General features: G+C 45.4%; 1 protein-coding gene across 2 annotated transcripts in view; it reads right to left on the bottom strand.

Annotated features, from left to right (window-relative positions):
- The window catches only part of PAPPA (pappalysin 1), a 174743-nt gene that overhangs the window by 73277 nt on the left and 78330 nt on the right, over positions 1-23136 (bottom strand). For both annotated transcript variants that reach the window (XM_086857797.1, XM_023938086.2), the window contains exons 8-9: positions 13189-13317; positions 11528-11619 (exon numbers count right to left, since the gene is read on the bottom strand). In XM_086857797.1, coding sequence (XP_086713923.1) covers positions 11528-11619; positions 13189-13317 — 221 coding nt within the window. The remainder of the gene's footprint in view (positions 1-11527; positions 11620-13188; positions 13318-23136) is intronic.

Here is a 23136-nt window from a genome sequence, read left to right as displayed (position 1 = left end):
AACACTGGCCCATTAAAAACTGAACTGAGATCCATCTACTCTTTTCAAACAGACTGCATAGCAATAATGACTTTCAGTCATTAGAGTACTCTGTGAAATGGAAACCTTTGACCTGTTGGTATCCTATTTTGTATTGTATTATCATTGCCAGTCCCCAGAGGTATCCAGTTCTGACAGCCTGTTGTATTTTTGTCTGGCAAATAAGCCTGTTGAAAAAAAATGGTAGGAAATTAGCCAGAGCTGCTAGCTGGACTGATGGAAAGGATCCCTAAGGAGAATCCTGTCGGTAGCATTGGACTATCATGAGCTAGGTGTCAGAAAATCCAAGAGCTGCTCAATTTTGAGCTACTTCCAATCTACTAAATCCCCTGTTTATTTTTTCTCCTGGTTTACACAGTGAAATACCATGATGAGCCAGAAAAAAATCAGTTTATTGCTATTCAATTATTTAATGACTTTCACTCCCTATCCTCCTATCCTCCTGTGCAATATTCCAGGTCTTTAAGAGAGGGTGGCTTTGAAAGAATGGAGAAGTCTATCAGGGAAAAATGTCATTATGGTTTGATTTCATCACAAGCTCTGTGGACAGCTTGTGTACATGGATAAATGTAGGGAACTGTGTATTTGTCAGGCCAGAGCCCTGAGCTGGTGAAAAGGAGCACAAGTCTGGAAGTGTTTCAGCTGCATGAGTGCAGCCCTGAATGAATATTCCCAGGGTGGCCAAATTTCTTGCCCTTGTATGTCACATCTTAACATCTTCATTTGTCTGGGAGCCACCAAACCTATACTCCACCCCTCAAAGAGCTTGGAGGAGGGCTTGGGGGAGCGTTTCCCAGACAAGAGATGACAGTGGCTCCTGGGGTGTCTGGGTGGATGTGCTGATGGGCCCTAAGGCAACCCAGCAGTGCTACCCCCATGGGGCTCATTCATCCCTGGGAGAGCCATGCCCTGTGTCTGGCCAGCTCAGGGAATGGCTGGAATGAGAATGTCCCTGTGATGGCCATGGAGACAAATTTTTGGTTCCCTCGCTTTATCCTTCTGCATCTCTTGTTCTGCTCCTCTCCCATGTCAAGGCATAAGTCAGGTCTCAGGACAGCAGGGTAAAATTAATTGGCTTACCCACTATGTCCCAGTTTGAGATAGAGGCCCAACAGAAATCTCTGAGAAATATTCAGCCCTAAAAGGGCTGAGATCAGCAATCCAAAATCCTCAAAAACAAATGCCAAGCAGATGAAAATATGCAGTTTTTGAAAAAGGCGTTTCTTTGTCATTTTATGAAAAGAGGCTTATTGCTGTAAAAAGAGGGGGGCGAGGGGGGGAAGAAAGGGAAAATACCTACCATGTTAAAAAGCCCTGACCTTCAGCCTATAAACACATGCACAATCAGATATGCACACGTACAGTGAAACATCACCACCCTGCTGCACACCCACACTGACAGGAACACTGACACACAAACACATGGGCGCTCCCTTTACACATCCCCGACTCAGCCACCCCCCCATGCAAACACAGACCCACAAACTCACAGCCTAATTTTAGGCACATGCATTTAGACAGTGTTTCCCGGCCTTCCCAAAGCACTGACTTCTTTTCACCACAGGCACTGAAGTAAGCACAACATTTATAGAGCAATTCTCCTGCACCGGCTCCAAATGCTCCCTCCTAATGTGATGATAAACATAATGGGCTTCTGATAAGATCATGTGTTTGGGATAAAAGAATACTCAAGGCCTACTTCAGCCCGATGACTTCATTCATACTCACATGGAGGGGAAAGCAGCCTTTGAATAGCTGTGATCCAGGACAGTGTGTGATCCTAACAGAGGCTAATTTGTTCCTGATTATGCCTAAGACCCCAATAAATCTGTCTGCTCAGAGCCTGCAAAACCCGAGGGAGGAACCAAAGGGAGAGACTGAGATGTCTGAATTAAATGGGGGCTGCCTGAATGATTAACCAAGTCCTGCTGAACTGCACTGTCATGAGTCCTGGAGCTGGGCTGGCCCTAGAGAGCCATCGCACCCACGAGACAACTCTGTGCACAGAAGCTGAGAGATGAGGCACCCACTCACCTTTGTGTGCTCTGAAAGATCACGAGGGCAACAGTCTTTTTACAACCCTGGTTACTTTTAAGGAAGATCTGTTGGTCTCACCATTATCACACAGTGTGCAGTGCTCTGCATGGGAGTGAGAGGAGGGGAAGATCTTTCCTGTGAGCTCCCCAGTTCTGAGTGATGGCAAGCGGGATTTTCACTAAATCCTTCCCAGACACAGACCAACCTTCAAACAACAGCCAAATGCATCACTTGGGCTGCCAAAAACTAGCAGAGGTTCTTCCTTCGGGTGTTGAGCACCAGCTCGGACTCCAGATTCTTCTGGTGGTCTCGGATGACTGACAGGTTACGTGTTGAGCTTTACATTTTCATGAGCAAAGCAAAGAAAAACCAGATTGTTTCTTCCTACAACTGCCCTGATAAAACAAAAACTAACAGGCTTTTCCCCTTTCTTCAGTGGTGGGAACAAAGCTCAGTCATATTCATAGAATCCTACAGGCTCAGAGCCAGAGAGGACAGTGTCAGGAGTGGTGTGTTTCTAGGAATAAATAGCTAATGGCTTTATTCCTATAAGGATGCAAAATGCTTTTTTTCTGTTCTCTTCTTAATTACTGTGGCACTAAATGCATCCATGGTCTTGGCAACATGAACCAATTTTTGTCTCCACAGAAATCCAGAGGCTCCCAAGACCTGGTGATGGTCACAGCAATTGGTCCTGCATGACCTGCACCACAGACTGTGTTCAACTTCACACTCCAAAGATGAATCTGATTTGAAGGAGATATTGAGGAAAGGGAACATAAAGGATATCTGATTTGTCCTCAAGGGAAAAATGACTTCAAAAAATTAAAAAGCAGTTGCCTGGAAATCCAGCTTAAATCTAGAAGAGTAAAATGTCTGCAGGCATAGCACCTGGCAGCAGGAGAGAGCATCTCTGGGGGATTGACAACAGATGCTGGAGGATGCTGAGCTGAACTAGGGGAACACATTTCCATTCAGGCAGCCCAAGCTCCTTTTCCCTTAGAAAGTTCTTACTGAAGGCAGAAAAAAATTAGGGCCAAACCAAAGTTCCTGTCTTGCCCTTGTTTTGGGAAAAGGCAGTCACCAGTTCAGCACAGATTTCTGTGACATCTGGGAAACCCTGAAGGAGGCTCTGTGGCAGCATCAACCTGGAGAAGTGTGACTTGAGGAAACAAATTGGCAAGATCTGTTTTGATAACTCCTGAAGTCAGGCTTTTAGATACAAAATAGTCTTGGGGCTCTTGTGTGTTGCACCAGAAAATGATGTAAACTCCATCTCTCTGTGCTTTCTGAGCTGCCTGAGCACAGTGCAAGAGGCAGCTTTTTCTACTGAAATACAGATCCCTCCTCTGGGGCTCAGAAATGAAAGGATGCCTGAGATAACACAGATGGTCTAGTGAGCACTGGGAAGCACCTACTAGAGCAGATCAGGATAAGCAGGTAACTCCTAACAAACCTTTACCAGTTTGAGGAGAAGCTGGAAAACCATCAGCAAAACAAGTGAAGCCTGATAGAGGCCAGCAAGCAGACATGCAGGATATATACTTATCTGCGATAAGCAGCCTTCCACCTCATGAAATACAGAAAAAAGAGAGATAAAGAGATCCAATTCATAGCACAGGGCACATCCCCAAATGAGGCTTTGAATGTCCAAGGAGGGTCATCAAAGTGCTGGGGACAGGCACTGGGGGCAGCTTCCTGTTTTCAGCCAGGACGCAGTGATTGGCATCGGCATAGTCTTCTTTTGTGCAGGAACTACCATTTTTTTAAAAGGCCAGACAAAAAAAAAAATGGAGTATTTTTAAGCTCAGCTGTTTACTTAGGGATGTTTCCAACTATAACAAGCTTCATGCCATGTAACTATTTGTCCAGAAAAAAAAAAAAAAAAAGGAAAAAAAAGGGGGGACAAAAACGCAGAAGCATTGTGTCAGAGTAACAAATTCTTAGAACAAAAAAAGATTTGCATTTTAACCCCTGAAAGGTCTGTCCAGAGGTATGCAGGCCTTCAGACACAGCGAAGGCCAAACCCCAGGCTCACCAAAGTCAGCAGCTTCTGCAGAAGCAGGGTTTTACCACCACGTCACTCAATCGGCATCTCCAGCACTGGTGTTTATGTTCACACAGAGGAGAAGAAATGTATCCAGAGGTTTCTGTCACAAAAAGGGAAATAATTCCACTGCAGATCACATGAACTTGGCGGCTGAGTGACCACAGAACCTGCTCCATTTATTTCTATGGGAGTTTCACCTTTGGCTTCAGTGGGAAGAGAGTGAATAACATGGCCTGCTTCCAGGATATCTGCTAATCTCTTCTTTAATATTGAAGAAGGCAGAGACAGAGATATTTCCTGCTACAGTAAAATATTCAAGAGTTACTTTCCTTCCTGGATGTTCTGATTGAAAGGAGCAAAACCATTACATGGAGCTTGGGCAGACCTTTCCGAATAAAGTCTCATATCAATAAATGGTGACGTCTTCCTTCAATGAAATAAAACAGACACCTTGGAAATGAAGGCGGCGTGGGTGTCGCAATCTACTGCAGAACATCCAAGGGCCTCACAGGAGGCTTTTTTTTCCATGGAATATGACAATCATGTCTGAGCATCTCCTGAGCAGAGCAGGCAGGGATAATGCCTTTGCAGAGCGTGGCTCCCTGGTAATTCAGCTGCTTCGTGGAAATGCATTCCTGGGCGTGACTGGCTTTCTTTGTGTGGCAGGACTCTGCTCCTCGCTATGATATAGCAGTCAGAGCACCAGAATTATGCAATTGATCTGCCTGCTGCAGACAGATACAATTACAATTCCCTCACAGAGCCTGGCACTGAAATTTGATATTTCACCTCCAAGAACATGAGTCTTTGTCACTTAAGAGAAAGGATATTTTCCATGGCTGGTGGTGGTAGCAAGCCCTTGCCTGAGCTATCACTGCCAAAGTGGCCATTTCCAACCAGGAATGGCCAACAGAACCCAACAGAGCCATCTCCAACCCCTGGCAACCAGGAATGGCCAACAGAACCAACTCCAACCCCTGGCAACCAGGTATTGTTGTAAGAGAACTAACACATATCTTCTCTTCCCACCTCACCTTGTTTCCCTCCCTGGATAGTTGGATAAAGCAGTGCAAAGAAGATATTGATATTATGCAGATTTATCAGCTTAACTATTATTGGAAACTATTCAACTGAGTCTTGAGGTTTCTGTCACACCAGGGACTAACCATTATGACCACGAGAAAGGTGGACAGCAAGGCTCTTTGAGACACCTGGCACACTTGCTTGGGAGGAGGAACTCAAGAGTAAAAACCTAGAGGTGCCATTCCTCAGGGAAAACAAAATGTTTGTTTCTGCATGTGGTTGGATGTTACTGCAAAGGAGGGTCCTGTACTCAGCCTCATCCTCTGAGCACAGTTGCTGTTGAGTCACAGAGGATGCTCTAAGGATGGAAAGCCTCTCAGATCCATGGAGAGTAATGTGTGAGGGATACAACCAGCAGAGGAGTAATTCTCCTGCTGGACTCTCATTGCAGCTGTGTCCTAAAAACTAAAGCTGGATTGAGCTGGGTTGGAGTCACTGGCCTAGGGAAAAATGCAGGCAAATACCACTCCAGCCCACATTCTCCCCCACAAAAAAGCATCTGTCCTTTGTATTTTGCTGCCTGAGATGTCTGCTCTCTCTGCTCTGTGGCTCAGCTGGCCTTCCTAGGATTGCACTATTAATGATGACAGTATGAAAATCACTTTAAGAGACTTTACGAGGATGCTGTGATTACTTACTTGCCAAATGAGTGTTTAGACATTTCAGAACATGCAGCCACACTCCCGCGAGCTGCAGGACACAGTCAGCTTCAAAGTATTTGCCTTAAGCTGAAGGAGTCACACAAATATCATCTGAATAACCCCGGCCAGTAAATTCATGACTATTTGCCATGAAATTCTGCTATAGAACCTCAGCTGCTCTAACAACAGCAGCACTCTTTCCCAAGCTCCTTGGTCAATGCTTTCACCTTATTGATGCCCTGGGAGATGCTGAGTTTCTCTTGCAAGGTGGCTCCGTTTCTCCCATGCTGTTGTTCTACTGAAAGCCCTCGGCAGGGTCAGCCAAGGCCTATTTAATGCTGGTGAAAGAAGGCAAAATCACCATTAGCTGCTGCATGGGGCCACGGTTTGGGCAGCCAAAGCTGTGTTCCTGTGCAGTAGTATGAAAAAGGGAGGGGGAGAGGATGGGAGCGCTCTCAAAGCATGCCCACAATGAATATGGATGGTCATCCATCAATTTATTTTAAGCACATTACTTCTCTGTCAGAAAGGGAAAAAAGGAAAAAGAAAGAAAGGAAAGAAAAGACATATAAAATTAGGTTTGTGTCACTCATTTAACACTGCAATTTCCCCAGAGGATTATGCACCAAACAGAGATAGCAAGCTCATGAATATTAATCATTTCCCTTAATGCAATGCAGCCCGCCAAACAATAAGATTAGGGGAAAGTGCTATGCTTAATTTATGGATAATGGGAGAGGTAAAGGATAGAGCTCCCACAAAGGTAAGGCTCACAGCTGGAGGGAGAGGCCTCTGAGGAGGAGGAAGACAGATCCAGATTTGTAAGGTAGCAGAAAAACATTTGGGGCCAAGCAGGAGCTAAAGAAAAGGTGCTTAAGGATCATTGTCAAATTAAAATCATACTTCTCCCTGAACAACCACTGGTGACTAATGTTTCAAGCATGCCAGAAATTGGTGGTAAATTCAAGAGCTAGATATATTTATTTTCTCTTTGCCTCTGCTCTGTGTCTTTTCTTTGTATTTTATATCCCTGAGGCCCTGATCCCACACACCAGTGAGATGTGTGTCTAACCTGAAACATTCCCCTTCTTCAGGGTGACCACTCCCATCTGGAAGTCAGTGGGAGCACTGCCCTGTTTTGCTGTAAAAAGGCTTTAGCCAACAGTCCCTTATAAGCAAAGGAGATAAAGCAGAGCAATAACAACACCAATAAGATGTGACTGAAAACCCCATAAATTACCTGGCAAACTTAAGGGGAGATAGAAGTTCTGGAGCTACTTCCCAGCTGTGTTTCAATGTGTCTATCAGTCTTTACTCATCTCTTTTCATATTACTCTCTCTCCCCCTCCCTCCCTTTTTATTGATCTCTGCATCTTTTTTATTATATCCTTCTCTTTCTTCAGCACTGGTGAGCTAAATCAATGCATAATGCACATCCCACTCCACAAAAGGAATGCAAATGAAAGCCGGGCTCTTTTTCAATGTCCCACATATATCTGGGCGTGCAGTGTCGGTGTGTGGGAGAGTGCACGCCAAGGACAAGGTGCTCAGCTGTGCCTCAGACACCCATTTCTCAGCACTCCACTGGGAATGGATCAAGTGCTAAACCCGGGTTCCCACCACTGCGAATCGTAACTCTTACAAATGGGGTCTGTTTTACACGGGACGCGTTGGGTTGGACTTGGCCGAGATCCGCGGTAACCGCAAACATCGTTTATCCCGGGAATAATCAGGAGCAAGGTGAAAGGAAAGCAGCCCAGAGGTAGGAGAGGGGTGCATCAGTCACATGGACATGGCTTTGAATCACCTGTCTCCTACAAATCAAAAGGCAAAGTAAAACTTCCCCCGTGGGACCAAAATTCTGTGTGGAAAAGATAAAAAAAATGCAAAACCCACTCCATGAAGCGGCTGTAGAGGGGGAGAAAAGGTAGAGATGATAAATTTCACAACGGGGAAGGGCGAGAGTGCTGCAAAATTTAAAAAACGGAGCACTGCCAGATGCTTCCAATAATTAATTAATTAATCTCACTGTCGCTCTTCAGCATGTTGCAGGAAGAAAATGCTATTAATCTTCTCTGTTTTCTGTTACTCGGCTTTGTGCTTGGAGAAGGCCAGGACAGCCTGACAGTGAGACCACACAGTTTTCTTGCCTGCCTCCCTCCTTCCTTCCTTCCCCCGCGCCCCTCCTCCCTGGCAGAGCAGATTGATCCACTGTTATCTGATTAGAGAGGAAAGAAGGAGGAAAAACAAAAGCAAGGCAAAAAATAAAAAGAAGTTTAATTTTATTACAGGCACTAGCGCAAAGTGTCTTGAGAGCCTTGTGCCATTTAGTCAAAGGAAAGTTGGACCAATTAAAAAAATCCCATAAACCCCATGATCCTAAAAGGCAAAGGGAGTGAGAGAGGCAAAGGGACACCTGCAAACAGGCTGCCTCCATCCCTGGAAATATCCAGAACGCAGCTGAACATGACCCTGAGCAACATGCTCCAACTTTGAAGCTGGCTCTAACTTTGAAGTTGGCCCTCCTTGGACCAGAGACCTCCAGAGACTCTTCTGAACCTAAATTATTCTGTGATTCATGGCTCTGAATCTAAAGCCTGGTGGTGCTTGCGGGCTCTGTTGTATTTCTCTCCTACCAAGCGAGGTGTCTTGCGTGGTCTCTGCTTTAGGAGGCAGGAGCTCACTTGGGCTTTGCTATCAAACCTCCTCCCCTGGAACCCGCCCACGACGCCCCTTCAGCCCCGTCCTTAGCAAACAAAATGTTTAGCAGTTCTTTCCAGCCACGTGGGACCCAATCCTGCAGACAATTTGTGACAAGCATTGCATTCACTGTTGTGGTTAGATTTGCTGAAGTCTAAAGAATGCCTTGTGGTAGTTCAGAAACATGCCTGGAAGAAAGCATTTGCAAGATCAAACCCTGAGGCCCCCGATTCAGCAAAGCCTCTGAACATGTGTTTGAGGCTCACTGAATTCTTTGGTGAAGGGGAGTGATTCCCGGGGCTCTAAAGAGCTACATAATACAACAAGAACATCACTGAAAAAATAACACTCTCTGAAATAACTGCTTGTTGTTCTACAGGATTATAACATGTGTTAGCCTTGTAAACATGGAAATAAATTACACTTATTTTTCTGTGCTCCTCAAGCAGGGACCCAAGAATTCTGTATTTTCCAGGAAAACACCCCACCAATATCAAAGAAAACTTTTGTTCAGCTTAAGGCAGAGGATTAGGTCTGATATTGTTAGATTGTGGAGAATGCTGAATTTCTGCTCTTTTTTACTATTATTTATTATGTAATACGTACAGCTACTCACTTTCCCCAACATCTTTATATTTTCTGGTGAGATTTTAATGCCTGATATACCAAGCAGAATACAAATCAGCACCGTTCATTCGTCTGAAAGACAAACTGGCAGTGTCTCCTTAGCTCTCTGGGTCATAACTCACAGTGGTCCAGCTATCACAAGAGCCAACAGGATGTGTTTCACAGGTATTATTATTCACAGGTATTATATTCAGAGGGTATTAGCCCCTCTGAACCTGTCCCAGAGACCTGCAGGCAGCGTTTGCCTGCAAACAGCAGCAGGGCTGCCCTCACAAACACTGAGCCCATCACCACCACAGCAAAGTCACATAGCCAAACATTTGTAAGGTCTCTGTTCCTTCACCTTCCCTTTGATTCAGCTAATTTGATTCATCTGAGTCCCTATATTCGATATTTCACGAGGAATTTGATATCATTTGTTTTGTAACCCAGGATCTGTGCAAACCACAACCTTCCAAAGCCCGTGACAAACAAATAACTTTTTTGTCCCTGGAATTCCCCTCTTCTTTCCAATACAAGCAAATCTGAAAACCCACTTCCTCTGTCATGGAGTAAAAAAAAACTTTATGTTTCAGTTGCTTCATTTTCTAGCCAGACTGCTGTCAGACAGCTTTGTCCCACACTCTCAGGAAGCCCTGTTGCTGCTCCTTGGATGTTGGATGGGGGATGAATGGTTGGTGGATGACACAACTGGGCTCCATGATCTTAAAGGTTTTCCCAACACAACCAATTCCATGATTTTATGTACAAAGGCATAAAGCAGACTCTTGCATGCCTCTGTAAGAACACCACTGTGTGGTCCAAGGCTTGGGACACCCCACTCTTACTCCTGTCCATGGACCTATTTGGAGCATTTTGCAGCTCCCACCTAGCCCACATCACCTGCTTTCCTGGAAAACCAATGGGGAGAACCTGATTCATGTCCAAATGTAATGCTGGGATGTGGTCAAAGCTGGACCAAGGAATAGAGTCCTGCTCCTGAGCAGGGTGATGCAGATACAACCATCCAACACCAGCCCAAGCCCTCGCTGGAACCGGCCTCACACCACGCCCAGTGTCTGGGGAACCCAAAACATTTTTGTAAGTGTTTATCCCACTTTCAAAATATTATGACTAAAATCTTTCAGTGCTTGAGGCTCTAAGGCAGTAAGTTACTTGAAACACAAATGTAACTTCAAGACCACCAATTGTCACAATTAGTCTCGACCATAAATATGCCTGATTTCAATAGAACTATTTACATATGTAAATAAGTACATCACCAAATCAGGCCTCAAGTCTCACAGAGTGGGAGGCTGAAGTAAAAATGTAGCTGTTCTGATGAGCCAAGCAGTCCCCAGTTTACCACCCCAGGGAAACATGGTGCCTGTGAGGTCCATTCTTCGTTGCAAGAGATAATGGTCAAATTGCCAAAAAAGAACAAATTTCAGACTTACCAACATTACATGTTGGTAAGGACTGAAAATCAGGCTGAGGACTGATGCCCTGAGCTGAAGGCATGGGAACACTGCATGGGACAGAGTGTTTGCTTGAGCAGTCCAGATAAGGAATCTCATAAAATGTCTTGAGAAAAAGCCGACCCTTTATAAACATTAACTTTGGTTCCTTAAGCTCTGCATGTTTTGTTTTTTCCCCAGACCTCACAGACCCCTGGGTGGAAAAAGCAACCCCACAAGGTGGGGATACTCCACAGAAGGTGCAGTGTAAATTGGTCTCCATTTCCCTTCTCTGTCCCCAGCATTCCTAGAGAGTTTAATAAATATGTAAAACTCGAAACTGCAGCCCCGATAGCTCGAGCATCTTCCGGCCATTGTGATTACCGGTTTTGCTAATCAGAGCAAACCAGGCTTGCAAATGAAATCTGATTAAGTAGTTTTCACCTCTGAAAAAGGGGATTAGCCAGACCTTTGATCCTCAGATATTGATTTGCAACTCAAAGGAGGTGTGACCTCAGCTGGACTTGCTTCTGGTCTCAGTCCCTTCCCCTTTCACTCCTCCTCCTGTTTACCAGAAAAAATCAGTTCATGTCTTCTCACGTAGTCAGATCTAAAGCCTATTGAAGCCAGTGGAAAACCACCCACTGACTTCAATGGGCTTTGGATCAGTCCCACAATGGCTGACTTAGCCCTAAGTCCTGGGCTGTTTCAAAGCCAGCAGAACCAATTTCCCATCAAAATGACCAGAAGCTGGGAAGATATGTTCACCTTTCAAACCTACAAATTCCATTTTTTTTTCTCTCTCCCATGACAACTCTTCAGCTGGAAATTCTGAAAGTACTGCTGTTTTTTCCCTTGCACCCTGCACAGAGTTGTTGCCCACCCTGGGTTGAAGGGCTCTGAGCTGGACTTACCGATGCAATTAAAGGACAGCTCCTGCAGACAGAACAGGGAACAGCCATCACCGTTTATCTTGTTCATGTCATCACACTCTTCCCCCAGTTCTCTGCAGGCAGGGCACACAGATGCAAAAAGCAGTCAGCTGGCAAAGTAGCATCAACCTGGTGGTCTGTGCAACCCCTCTGAAGAACCCCAAAAGCCCTGATATCTGGTGAAGCACCTCTGTGTGCCCACCCCTAAAATACCTCTCCCTTCCTCCTTAAGGGAGGACTTGCACCATTCCTGGTTCACAGGCTCGCCTGGCCAGTTCCCTCCTGCACATGTGGATACCACTTGCTGCTCTCTGATGAGGATATGAGCAACTTCCTTCATAACTGGTGTGGCTGTAGCTCAGCAGGTGGGGAAAAAGAGAACAGGAATCTCTGAAACTCTTTGTATTAAATCTGGAAGGGCCAGACTGTGACCCCAGCATGGGAATAACAAGGCATAAAGCCTGGAGCTGGGCTTTTCCAGGAGATCAGTCAAACAGGGAGCAGGGGGTGTTGGGGATGGAGTCCTGCCTTGTGCCAACCCTCACGGCTGTGACAGCGTGCGGGGAGAAGAGTGGGAACCAGATGAGAAAGGGGCTGCCACAGCTGCAACTGGGGCCACAACCAACCAAGCTGTGACACAGTCTGGTTCCTGCTCACTCCTGAGGCAGCTCAGCTATTGTTTGACACTTGCTGCAAAGCCACAAGTGATGTTTGAGGAATGTGCAAACATAACAGTAGCAGAAAAGTTATGTAAAGCAAAATTAATCTGTCTTTCTCCACCTCTCTTTCCAGGATTGCCCTAGATTCATATGTTGTTTGATTGTTTTCTTTGCTTTCCTTGCCTGTTGGGCCTCTTCCTGCAAATATTTGCTGCCAGGTATATCATCTGACAGAGTTGTGCTGCGTGATTGCTGATCAGCATTATTTCAAGCAAATAATACTGTCTGGATTAAGCACTTGCTTGTTGTTACTTCCATAGTTTAAATAATTAAATTACCTAATGCCAGGAAGCTTTGAAGCAGCAGCCTTAAGGGCCAACATAGTAAAAGGATAAACTCTAACGTAGTTGTGAAAGATTGTTTTACATTTTCAGTGGCCTGGGGACTGGTGAGAGAGGGGAGCTGATTGAGAACACAAAATTCCCAGCACTCTCTCTCAGAGGCCAAATCTCTCACCTCCAAAAGCATCCCAGCTCTGGTGGTCAGTCAAAGAAGGGGTTGCACCAGGAACTTGGCCCCAACACGTGGCAGGGTTTTACCCAGCTGCCACACAGATGGGACAGCATCAAACACTGCGTGAGCTTTTCCAGCACCAGGTCTGTGTAGGAAATGTCATATACATGTACAAAGATACAGCTACACGGGCAAACAGCATAAACAGCACAGATTGTCCTTGCCTATCGATCCTGCTGTCTGGACTCCATTATCTGTATCTCTGTCTGTATCTCCTGGTGCCAGGAGAGAAGGGCCTAGGTTACAATTAAATGTCATCATCCTGGTAATCATCAAGCACGTGAGTCATTATCTACAGATGAGAGCCAGCCTAACCTAAGGAGACATCAGAGGTCATCAACTCCTTCCTAGTCTCAGATTCTGGCTGAGGAGATGTGCCCAGATTTATCTGTTTGCTTGCTCCAGACTTACATTTGGATAATCCCATCTCCACAGTATCCACTGCCAGAGATATAAACGAGGGCGGGGGACGGCTCGCTCTCCTCCATCCCGGACACAATGACCACCTGGTATCTGTACATGATCCTGTCGCTCAGCTCCCTGCCAGACAAAAGGAAAGTCAGTCAACAAGGGCAGCAGCAGCAAAGGGCAGAGAAAGAGGGACTGGAGCAGGGTTTGGCTGCCAAAAAAAGCAAGGTATAGTTCAGTCAGCTCCTCCCAGGGTTTCTACCTTGTTTTGATGGGATTAATATTTGGTTGGGTGTCACTTTGTTTGTGAGCACAGTCAGCGCTACCTTTGTCTCTGCTTGATTTATGCACAGCTCTGAAATAGGTGCAGCAGAAACAATTTCCTGATGGAAACCATGCACTTTGGTGAGTTGCTGCTTGCATCTCCACCCACTGCAGAGATGGCACTGTCCTGACACCGTGGCAGTGCCAACCCTCACCCTGAGCAGTGGGAAACACCGAGAGCATCACCAACAGACAACAGGACTTCAACACCTTGAACAGCCCTGTGCCTCACTGTGTTCAGCCTTGGACACTTCTGCTCCACATCAGGGACAGTGCTACCAGCAGTGCTACCACAGTTCATCTAAGGAATTTTAAATACCCTCTCATTCACTATTATTATAAATACTCATTATTTCCTGAGCAGCCCTGAGCTCAATCCAGCTACACCTGGAGCCAGTGGGAATGTGATGATTAGTGTAAGCTGGGGATGTTTCAGTGATGGACAAATAAGTTATCCACTTCACACATGGGCATTAAAACAGTAGAGTTAAAAAGATGGTCTCTTCCAGAGCAAAAAATTGGATCCACACCACAACACCGGATCAGGATATTAACACTGAAATATTCACAGAAAGAATTAGCAAACTGTTACATATTTATGCAAAGCCATAATTATCTAAGAGCCGTGCATCTGTAAATGAGGAATAATATTTTTCATATGCAATATGGGAATAATATAAGCCTAATAAAAATGTTTAGCTCTTCCACAATGTCTTTTACGCTATCAAAACTCTCCTCAAAGAGACTCATTACAGTTGTCCTCATTGTACCGATCTGTGAAGCCATAGAGTGGCCAAGGCAAAATGATTTTCTCAAAGTCATCAATCAGGTTAATTGCAGAGCAGAAAAGGCAGCCCAGCTCTTCCCTAACCCTGCCAGTCCTCTGCTCACTGCACTCACATTGCCCCAATTACTGACAGCAATATACACGGCTTTTTGTCACAGGAACTTGGTCAAAAAGCATCTACTAATGAAGTGTATACTACGAGGAGATAAATCTACTACACAGAGCAGCAAAGCCATTCAAGTAGATATCAATGAGTTACTGAAATCTTCAGGTTTGTGAAGTATCTCCTTACAAGATTCATTAAATTAACAAGCATGACTTAAACTCCAATATCCCACATTATATTTTACAACAAAGCTGTTTCTCATGGATACTGTGCCTGCAAAATAACTGGCATTGAAAGAATTGCCAACAGCACAGGGATCTGACTCTTTGTTACTGCACATGGCAGTGGAATGGGAGTGAAACTCAGTGGAAGGAAAACAGAACTGGCTTTTTCATTCCTTCTGCACCTGATTCCTGTCAGCAACAGTCTGTGGCTCTTATTAGTTAAATTTGAGCGTACACGCAGCACAAACAGTATCTTAATTCACCTACAGGCTGGGGAGATGTCTACCCAGATATTGGTAAGACTGTTTATTCAATCAAAGTGAAAAGTTTCAAACTTCTGCCCCTTGGGATTTGTTTAAAGCAACTGTTTTTTTAGAAAAAAAAATAAAAAAAATAAAAAGAAAAGAATTATAGGCAGTAACTAAAGTGGCAAAACACGTGCTGTAGTAAAATAATGAGGGTTTTCCTCTAGATTTCACTCCCAGATAAATCCACTTACTAAGAGGGGAGGTTTCTCATGTATACCGATGAAATCAAAGCAGAGCCAAGCTTTGATTATTAAAGAGCAGTTATTTCTCAAGTTCTGCCTCAAAACCATCTCAAAACTATTTGTAAAATATTTAAGATTAACAAGTACACTTGCAGAAATGTGGATTTTGTCACCGGGGATCTGCTAACCACAAAAAAAAAGATAAGAGCTAAGTTATTTATGCTCATAGCTCAATATCTTTGTCTTAGGATAAAACACAAAGAAAGGGAAGAGAAATGCCTGGAGATGTGTGGTCCTTGTAGAGCAATGGCAGGTCTGGGACCAGGTCTCCAGAGGGGCCAATCTTCCTCATCCTCATCCCAAACCCCCTTCTGAGCAATCTGAATCTTCACAATTTTCTCTGCAGTGGGGGATGACAGGGGAGCCCCAAGGTGTGACATCCAGGGCAGCACCAACAAACCAGGGAAGCTCAGAAATGGGATGTCTGCTCCAGAGAGGTTCTCCAGCATCACACAGGCAGAGCTGGAGATGTGGCTGGACTGGAACATCCAAAAAACACCTTACAAACTCAAAACTGAAGCCATCATGCTTTCAAGTAACCCTGGCCTGACACAACGAGTGGCAAAAAGCTGACTGAGCTGGATGTGGCATTTCACGATTCAACAACTGGAACGTGAGATACTTACATCCTCCTGAGCTGTTAAATGTGTCATACTGGCAGCAATTTTAGCATTCCTTCACAGTGCCCACATTTTGGAGAAATATAGCTGCTAAAGGGATGCCATTGCAATAGTGCAGGCAGTAATCCTGTCCCACAGTGAGGGAGGAAGGAAGGAACGCAAGAAGAGGGAGGGGAAGGGTTTATTCCCTCTCTATAGTTCTAGAATACCAAGGTTGATAGCACAGACTGTATCTGGAGATGTCAGCCAGACAAGCTGTGCTCCAAGTGGTGATAAAAATGTGATTTTTGACCATTTATTTCCTCTCCCACCTTCCCTGTGAGCTGGTGGCACAGTGCCAGCAACGAGGGGCACTTTCCACTCCTCTGCTGGGCAGGACCCAGCACACGGAGGCTGATAAGATGCTGCTTCAGGAAGTGAGAGAGAAGAACATCTTTAACATCAAGGATGTGAACAAACAGTCTTCAAATGTATATCTATGGTCTTTTAATGACCTTTTCTAGAACTGAGTAAGCCTCATTGATCGCTGCAGCTTCCGCCTGTGGGGAGGCAGCCTTATTAAAAAGCAATGACTCAAGCCATCTGCTTAGAGGGGGAATTAGGACGTGCCATGTGAAATACCACGAGGGCAACTTTCCTGTCTGTTGTGGCAAGTGATGGATCCAGGGTCAGGAGTATAGAACTCTCTAATTCTTTTCCTGTTTTTACTGGGGAGGCTGGGCAGTTGAGTTAATCTTGCTCTCTCTCTCCCCCAAGCGAGGGACCTCTCCTCTCAGTTTGGAAAACTTAGTCCTGGAAAACTTAATGGGAAAAGTTATACCTGTGGGAAGATGTTTTTTTACTTAGACCAAGGTGGGTTTAAAGGATCACTGAATTTACAGAACACTCATGCCCTCAAGTTCCAGCAGACCTGCAAGGGCTGACACTGCCACAAGCACATGTGCTCTGTGCACGCTGTAGGGTTTCATCATCGGAGGACACACTCAAGATGAAGTGAAAGCAGTGAGGGAAAGCAAACATCCTGTTCCTCTTTTCCTACTACCATGGCATATATGTTTTTCCTACTACAAAAACAGGAGGAGGGTTTCTTGTACAGGAACCACTTGTTTCCAACACTGAAAATATCTGTAAGGCTGAGCCCAGCTTCTGCCCTATGAAAAGACAAATGGTCAGACAACAGTGAAACCAGACTGTTCTTTCTTAAGGACAAGATGACAGGATTAAATTCCCAATTAAATTACGGCTGTCACAGCCAATGTCGTGTGAAACAGGCAAATTCTACACCTGAAGTGTCCTCATGAAGGACCCATCTGTCTTTGACCTTAAACAGCCACCAAACACTTGAGACAAATGCTGACATTTCCTTGTCATCTCTCTGCAGCCCAGAACAAGCCCTGGTCTGCTGGTGACACCCCAGCTTCCCTCTAACACTGTCACCTTTGCTCTTCTTCTCTAGCAAGGAAGCCTTGCCGAGCAAAACAGGAAATCTGCTGGCAGCAAACAGCATCAACCACACATCTTCCCTCGTTGCAATGCTTTAGATCAGCTGCCAGGGTGGACTGAATTACAACCACAAACAGAAGAGCTGAAGGGCTACACCATCGCTTGTCATGTCAGACACAGCCTGGAGCTGTCCAGTCTGTCCCCACATGCTGCTCACAGCCTCCGAAAGTGCCGATTCCAGAGGTCCTGAATTACCCCAAATATCCACTAACACCACAGTTAACCCACAGGTTTTGCTATCCTCAGGTGCTCCAAAAGCAGCTGATAAAGAGTAAACCACGGGGATGAGGTCACTTTAGGACAACCCAAACAGATCTGCTCCCCAACTTCCATTCTTTTCCCTTCATTGCCATTGACTGCACAAATACAACTGTCCTCTTCTTCTTCTCTCCTCTCACGCTCCCCCTTGCTCTGCCTTTTTTTAATAAAAATGGCATGAGAAGCACGGCAGAAGATAATGAAGAGAATTCTTGCCTGGCTCTGCAGTGGGGAGAGAGGAGGGGCGGGATGCTGTAAACACAAGACGAACGTCAAAAATGCCGAGCTCTTGCGCCGGGCTGTTATTTCAGCTGTGGTCCCAGCTCTGCCTGTTTGGATAAGCCCAGCAACATGGCAGGTGCAAAGGCCTCAAAACAACTCTCTTGCCTCTCTCTCGGATACTGAGCTGACTCAGAAGACACAAATGCCAGGGAAACAGCCTTGGAGAGGCTTTTCTGTCTCTCTCTGAGGAGAGAGGTGCCAGCAGGGGCCACAGGTTTGCTCTATGCCCTCCAGCTTTTTTATGATTTGTTTACAAGCACAGGAAAATAGGGTGGTTGGAGTACTAAATGAACACCTGGGCTGGATGGGAGATTGGGGACTGTATGGTGGATTTCTGCTTCCAAATTCAACTTAAACCTGAACTGGGTGTTTCCAAGGAAGAATGATGGAGCAGCCAATGGCCTGAACAGATAATCTCAGCTGAACACTTGGTGGGTACATTCTGTACCATCAGGACTCTGTGCTTTCTGAAGCCCAGACTCAACTTTTGCTTCTGGCTGTGTCAGAAAGTTTAACTAACACCTAAACCAGCCTAAACCTTACCCACTTATGCAATAACCCACGGGTTTGGGAGTGAAGTCAGAGGTTAAAGGATCCAATGTATTAGAAAAGGAAAATATCCCTTGATCCTTGGAATATTTCTAGGAACCAAAGCCACCATCAACTCTCATAATCACTACAAATCCAAACCAATTAGTCTGCAGCTCTGCTCTCACTTCCATTGGTGTAAATCTCAAGTAACTCAGCAAAACGCTGCAGGTTTAAAGCACTGCAATCCAGCTGCTCATCTGTCCCTCTGAGCTGCATTTGCTGCTCAGAGCAGCTCTGAGCCTGCACAAGATGCCCTGGGGCAGGATTACATGTCTGCTGTAGCACCTCTGCTCTGAAAGCCAGGTCCTGTTTAGAACCTTTTAAACACATTTGATTTTGAACATTTTTTTTACACATACTGCTCTCCTCTGTCTTTCACTGTTAAGTTTTATAGCAAACCTATAGATATATATGCAATTGATTAACTTCTGCAGACTTTGATATAATCCTCCAAGCATTTGCTCTGCTATGGTTAAAACACAGTAGCATATTTAATAAAAAATAAAGTTTGTAGCCAAGGCCTTAAAGACAGTTCTTAAAATAAAAACCCAAACAAAAAAAAAAAACAAACCAGTGTCAAGAGATTATTTTCTCCTTCCATGTTTAACAACAACAAAAATATGATTTTTAAGGTGGTTGATATAAATGGACAATCTCACTGAGATTAGGTTACAAATCCTGGGCTAAAGTAAATCCTCGAGGCCCTGGGCCTCACGTGGGTGCTTGCACTAGAAAGGCAATTTCACGGCAGCACACAGGTTAAGTGTCAGAGCACCTGGTTGCTATTAGAAGCAGGGAAGGAAGGAAAAAAATCTGTTTTGTTTTCTTCTTCACTGCAGCACTCAGACCCTGAGTGAGATGGGAGCATTTCTCAGCGTGAGGCTCAGATGTGGCCACTGCAGGAGGGGAGGCTGGTGTGGTTCAGCCGAGGAAGGAAAGACTGGGGACATGAAATGCAGAAAACCCTGTTTCCAAGGGACAGAAGCCAGCAGTTCTCCAGTGATTCCAAGGGAATGATGCCAGTATCCTCCACCTGAGGACAGTGCTCCGGTGTCCTGGTGCAGCAGGGAGGAAACAGGAACAGGGCCAGCAGGCAGGCTGGGACAGGAGAAGTGCTGTCAAGGCCATCACTGTCACTGACAAAGCTCTGCCTGTTGCATCGTGCCTCTGTGTGAGCGCTGCCTGCTCACTGACACCCCTCACCGTGTCCCACTTGTTTCCCTGCATCCTCCTGCTTGCAGCAGGGTGTAGGAGAAGTGCCTGATGCACACCCTGCCCACCACACCCTGGGAGCCAACAGCCACCCCACAACTTTTGGATCATCACTGGGACTGAGAGCGCTTCAGCTGCTGCTCTCAGCCCTGTGCCAGTCCATCGAGCTTGGGCAGAAGTCTCTTCTCAGCTAAAGGTGGTCAGCTTGGCAGAATAATCTTCTTCCTCTTCTCTGAATCCAGACCTGACTACTTGGATTTCTTTTCTTCAGCCAGATTTCTTTTCTGAGCAAATATCTGATTTTCAGACCTCAGTACCCTCCTGCTTCCCTGTAATCCCACCAAAATGGTGAACAGAGCCATGGGAGCAAACACTTTCAGTGTCTGATCTGAAGGCTCCTGGAGCCAGTGGAAGCTATTTTGTGCATTTTCAGTAGAGCTTAGATTGGGCCCCAAGTGAACACAGATGTTTGCAGTGTTCTCTGGTTTCACATCCACCATCCCACCTCACCAACACTTATTTTGGGGGGTCCAGGCAGGAGGGCTGTGGCCCTCCTGCTCCTGAGGAGGAGGGAGGATAACAGACAGGGATGTGCTGCCACAGCAAGAGCAGAGCAGAGCACAGACATGGGTGAGGAGATGAGGAGATTCCATTTCTGTTCTTCCAGAGGAACATTTTGTCATTTCCCTCCTCAGGGGTTCTGTGTTTTGCCTTAAGCTGCTGCAGATTATGAGAAATCCTACTGGCTGGTCTCCAGTGGGATCTCTAATGGTTTAATAACTGAACATTACTGAACATACTTCCACTAGCCTCTTCCTAAAATCCCATCATGAGCTAATTTCCTCTATTGTCATTACATCTGCAACTGGTCTTACAGTTTAAAAATTGCTGTACCACTGTGAATAAATGATCTGGTTTACTGCACTGGGCTTTCAGGGACTGATAATTTGGGGTATCAAGTTCCAGGCACCGTCTCTGAGGTACAATTTGAAAAGAAGAAGGAGCTTGCTTTCCACCTTGCTCTTCCTACCACAAAAGTGCCAGGAAAATGCTGGAATTGTGATATATTCACAGAGATGCCCAATGTCACCATTCATTTAAGGAGATCCTGACCAAAAAGAAGTTTGGTGAGAGAAGTTTGAGTGAAACAATCACAAGATGTGTGCCTTGCCTGCAGCAGGATCAGCAGGTTGTACACCATGCAGTGATACATCTAAAATCGTGGCATTCCAGAATGGTTTGGGTTGGAAGAAACCTTAAAATTCATCTCATTTCAACTCTTCCACTAGATCAGATTGCTCAGGGCCCTGCCCAACATAACCTGGACACACTTTTGTCTTGTCTGTCACCAGATCCCACAAGATAAAAAGGACAGCACAGGTATTTCAGTCTGACTGCAGTGTTCTTTCCAAATCCTTGCCTGATTGAGTGTAGATTCAAATTTAACAGAGACTTGGAATGCATTTCCTAGGAAAATATATTAAAATAAAATGCCCAGGAAATGATCAGGCCAAAAGTTCAACAAAAGTAGCTGAGAAAAGCTGTATTGGCTGACTGATAAAAAGGTAGGTAACACATTTCTGCTACTTCTGTGGTATTTGAGGCTCACTCCAAGTTTTACAAGAGAGTTATTTTTAAATTGTTGCATAACACATGTCTGTCCAATATTTTTTTCCCCAATCAAGCAAAGAAAATGCATTTGTTATTCCTGGGAGACTTCTGGTGCTTCTTATCTTATTTAGAGCCCAAAATAAAGATGCACACAAGAATGCAAACATCAGAGAAGTTATTATCCGTGAGATAATGCACAGCCTAATTTACCACATATCTGAGACTGTTTCACCTGCAATGAATTATTTTGCCCAGCAGGAAAAGTCCTGTTTGACCTTCTAATTTTTTTATTTTTTTTTTTCGCCTGCAGCTGAAAACTCTGCTACTACTTCTAGGTCATGAGTTCAAATTCCACCCTGGCTGGGAGTGATTAAATATATCAATTTCTAATAGTATCTATTTGGATAATAATAGGACAGCTGTTAATGTTCACTTTTTTAGGGACTCTGGCACATGGCTAAGTTGTAGTCTACAGGTTGATTTCTCTGCAGCCTCAGTGTAGAGCTTAAGAGGTACTTTGGAGATGGGAATCCAATGTATCAGCAGCCCTTGGGGAGTCCCTGGCTGGAGCAGAGCTGATCCCAAAGTCAAGTGTCACTTCCCAGACAGGGCAGTCCCTCTTTCCTGAAGTAATTTATTTAGGAGTGGCAATCCCATCCTTCAGAGATAGACCTAGGCTTAAAAATTCCTCTGGGCTGCCTTGTTTTGGGATCACAAACCCATAAAGATATCAACCCACCCTCACTACCTTTATTCTTGCATCATGTGCAGCCGAGCCAGAACAGGAGCTACAGATTCTGTCAAGTGCCAGCTTTAGTTACAGAGTTACGTAAGAAACCGCAAGAGCGAGGAACCACAAATCTATCACTACAGCTGGCACCAAACGGCCTCTCTGCACAGGCTCGGCGGAAAAGCTGCCTCCTGAATGGGCAAAGAGTGTCAAATTGTTCTTTCTCCTCTCCAGGGCAGGGTTAAGGCAATTTGGCAGAGGGTGGTAAGGGAAAAAATTGCTCTAGCTGCTCTGTGTGTGAGGTCAGGAAGCAGGTTTTCTTCTTCTACTAAGATAACCTGGCACCTTTCATGAACAAAGCAGGCAAGAAGGAAAGCCATCAGAATGTGGCTTCCAGCTGTCAAATCACATCAGCCAAGTGGAGATGCATCACCCCAGAGAGCAGCAGCACCACTGGCCCCCAACACTTCACTGGGAGCTCTTTGGATGAAGGCACTCTGTATTTCCTCTGTGAAACACCCAGCACGCTACTGGCAGCTATAAATAATAACAACAACCACCTCGGGATTTAACAGCATGGCATGTGAAGGAGAGAGGCAGGAACAGGAGATGGAATAGAAGCAGTTTCCATCTTTTTTCTCTTCCTGGCTCACTGAGCCCTCTGTGCAGAGCAGAGCTGTGTGCTCCTACCTGGCACAGGGAGCAGCATCAGTCACCCCTGTGCCTCCCTGCTCAGAGCCCTGCAAGCCACAGATGAGGCCCCTCTGCTGGGAAAGGGAAGAATTTCCCCAGGAGGTGTTGGCAGTGGAGTTGCTCCTGGGTGCAGGAGTCTCCTTCCCATGGCACATCACCTCTGTTAGGTCAGGTGAACCCATGAGCAGCTTCCTGCTGCTGGGAAGTGTGGGACAGGCAATTGTCCCGTGTTGTTCTGTTCTTTCCTCATGGGGGTTTCCAGTTTCATTAGCAGGGCAATCTATGCTGGCTGCACGAGGAAGGAGCTGATGAAACAGCCAAGGCCAGGCACAGCCTCAGAGCAGCACAGGGACAATGCCAGCCCCTTGTCCTGCTACACTGTCCTACACCAGCTGCATATCAAACATCACAGCTTTGCCAAAACTGACCACAGGCAGCTCCAACACACACAAAATTTCTC

This window comes from Cyanistes caeruleus, chromosome 20 (genome assembly GCF_971803275.1).
Source record: "Cyanistes caeruleus chromosome 20, bCyaCae1.hap1.1, whole genome shotgun sequence".
Lineage (NCBI taxonomy): Eukaryota > Metazoa > Chordata > Aves > Passeriformes > Paridae > Cyanistes > Cyanistes caeruleus.
The sequence above is the reverse complement of the archived record's forward strand: the minus strand, read 5'-3'. Positions and strand labels throughout refer to the sequence as shown.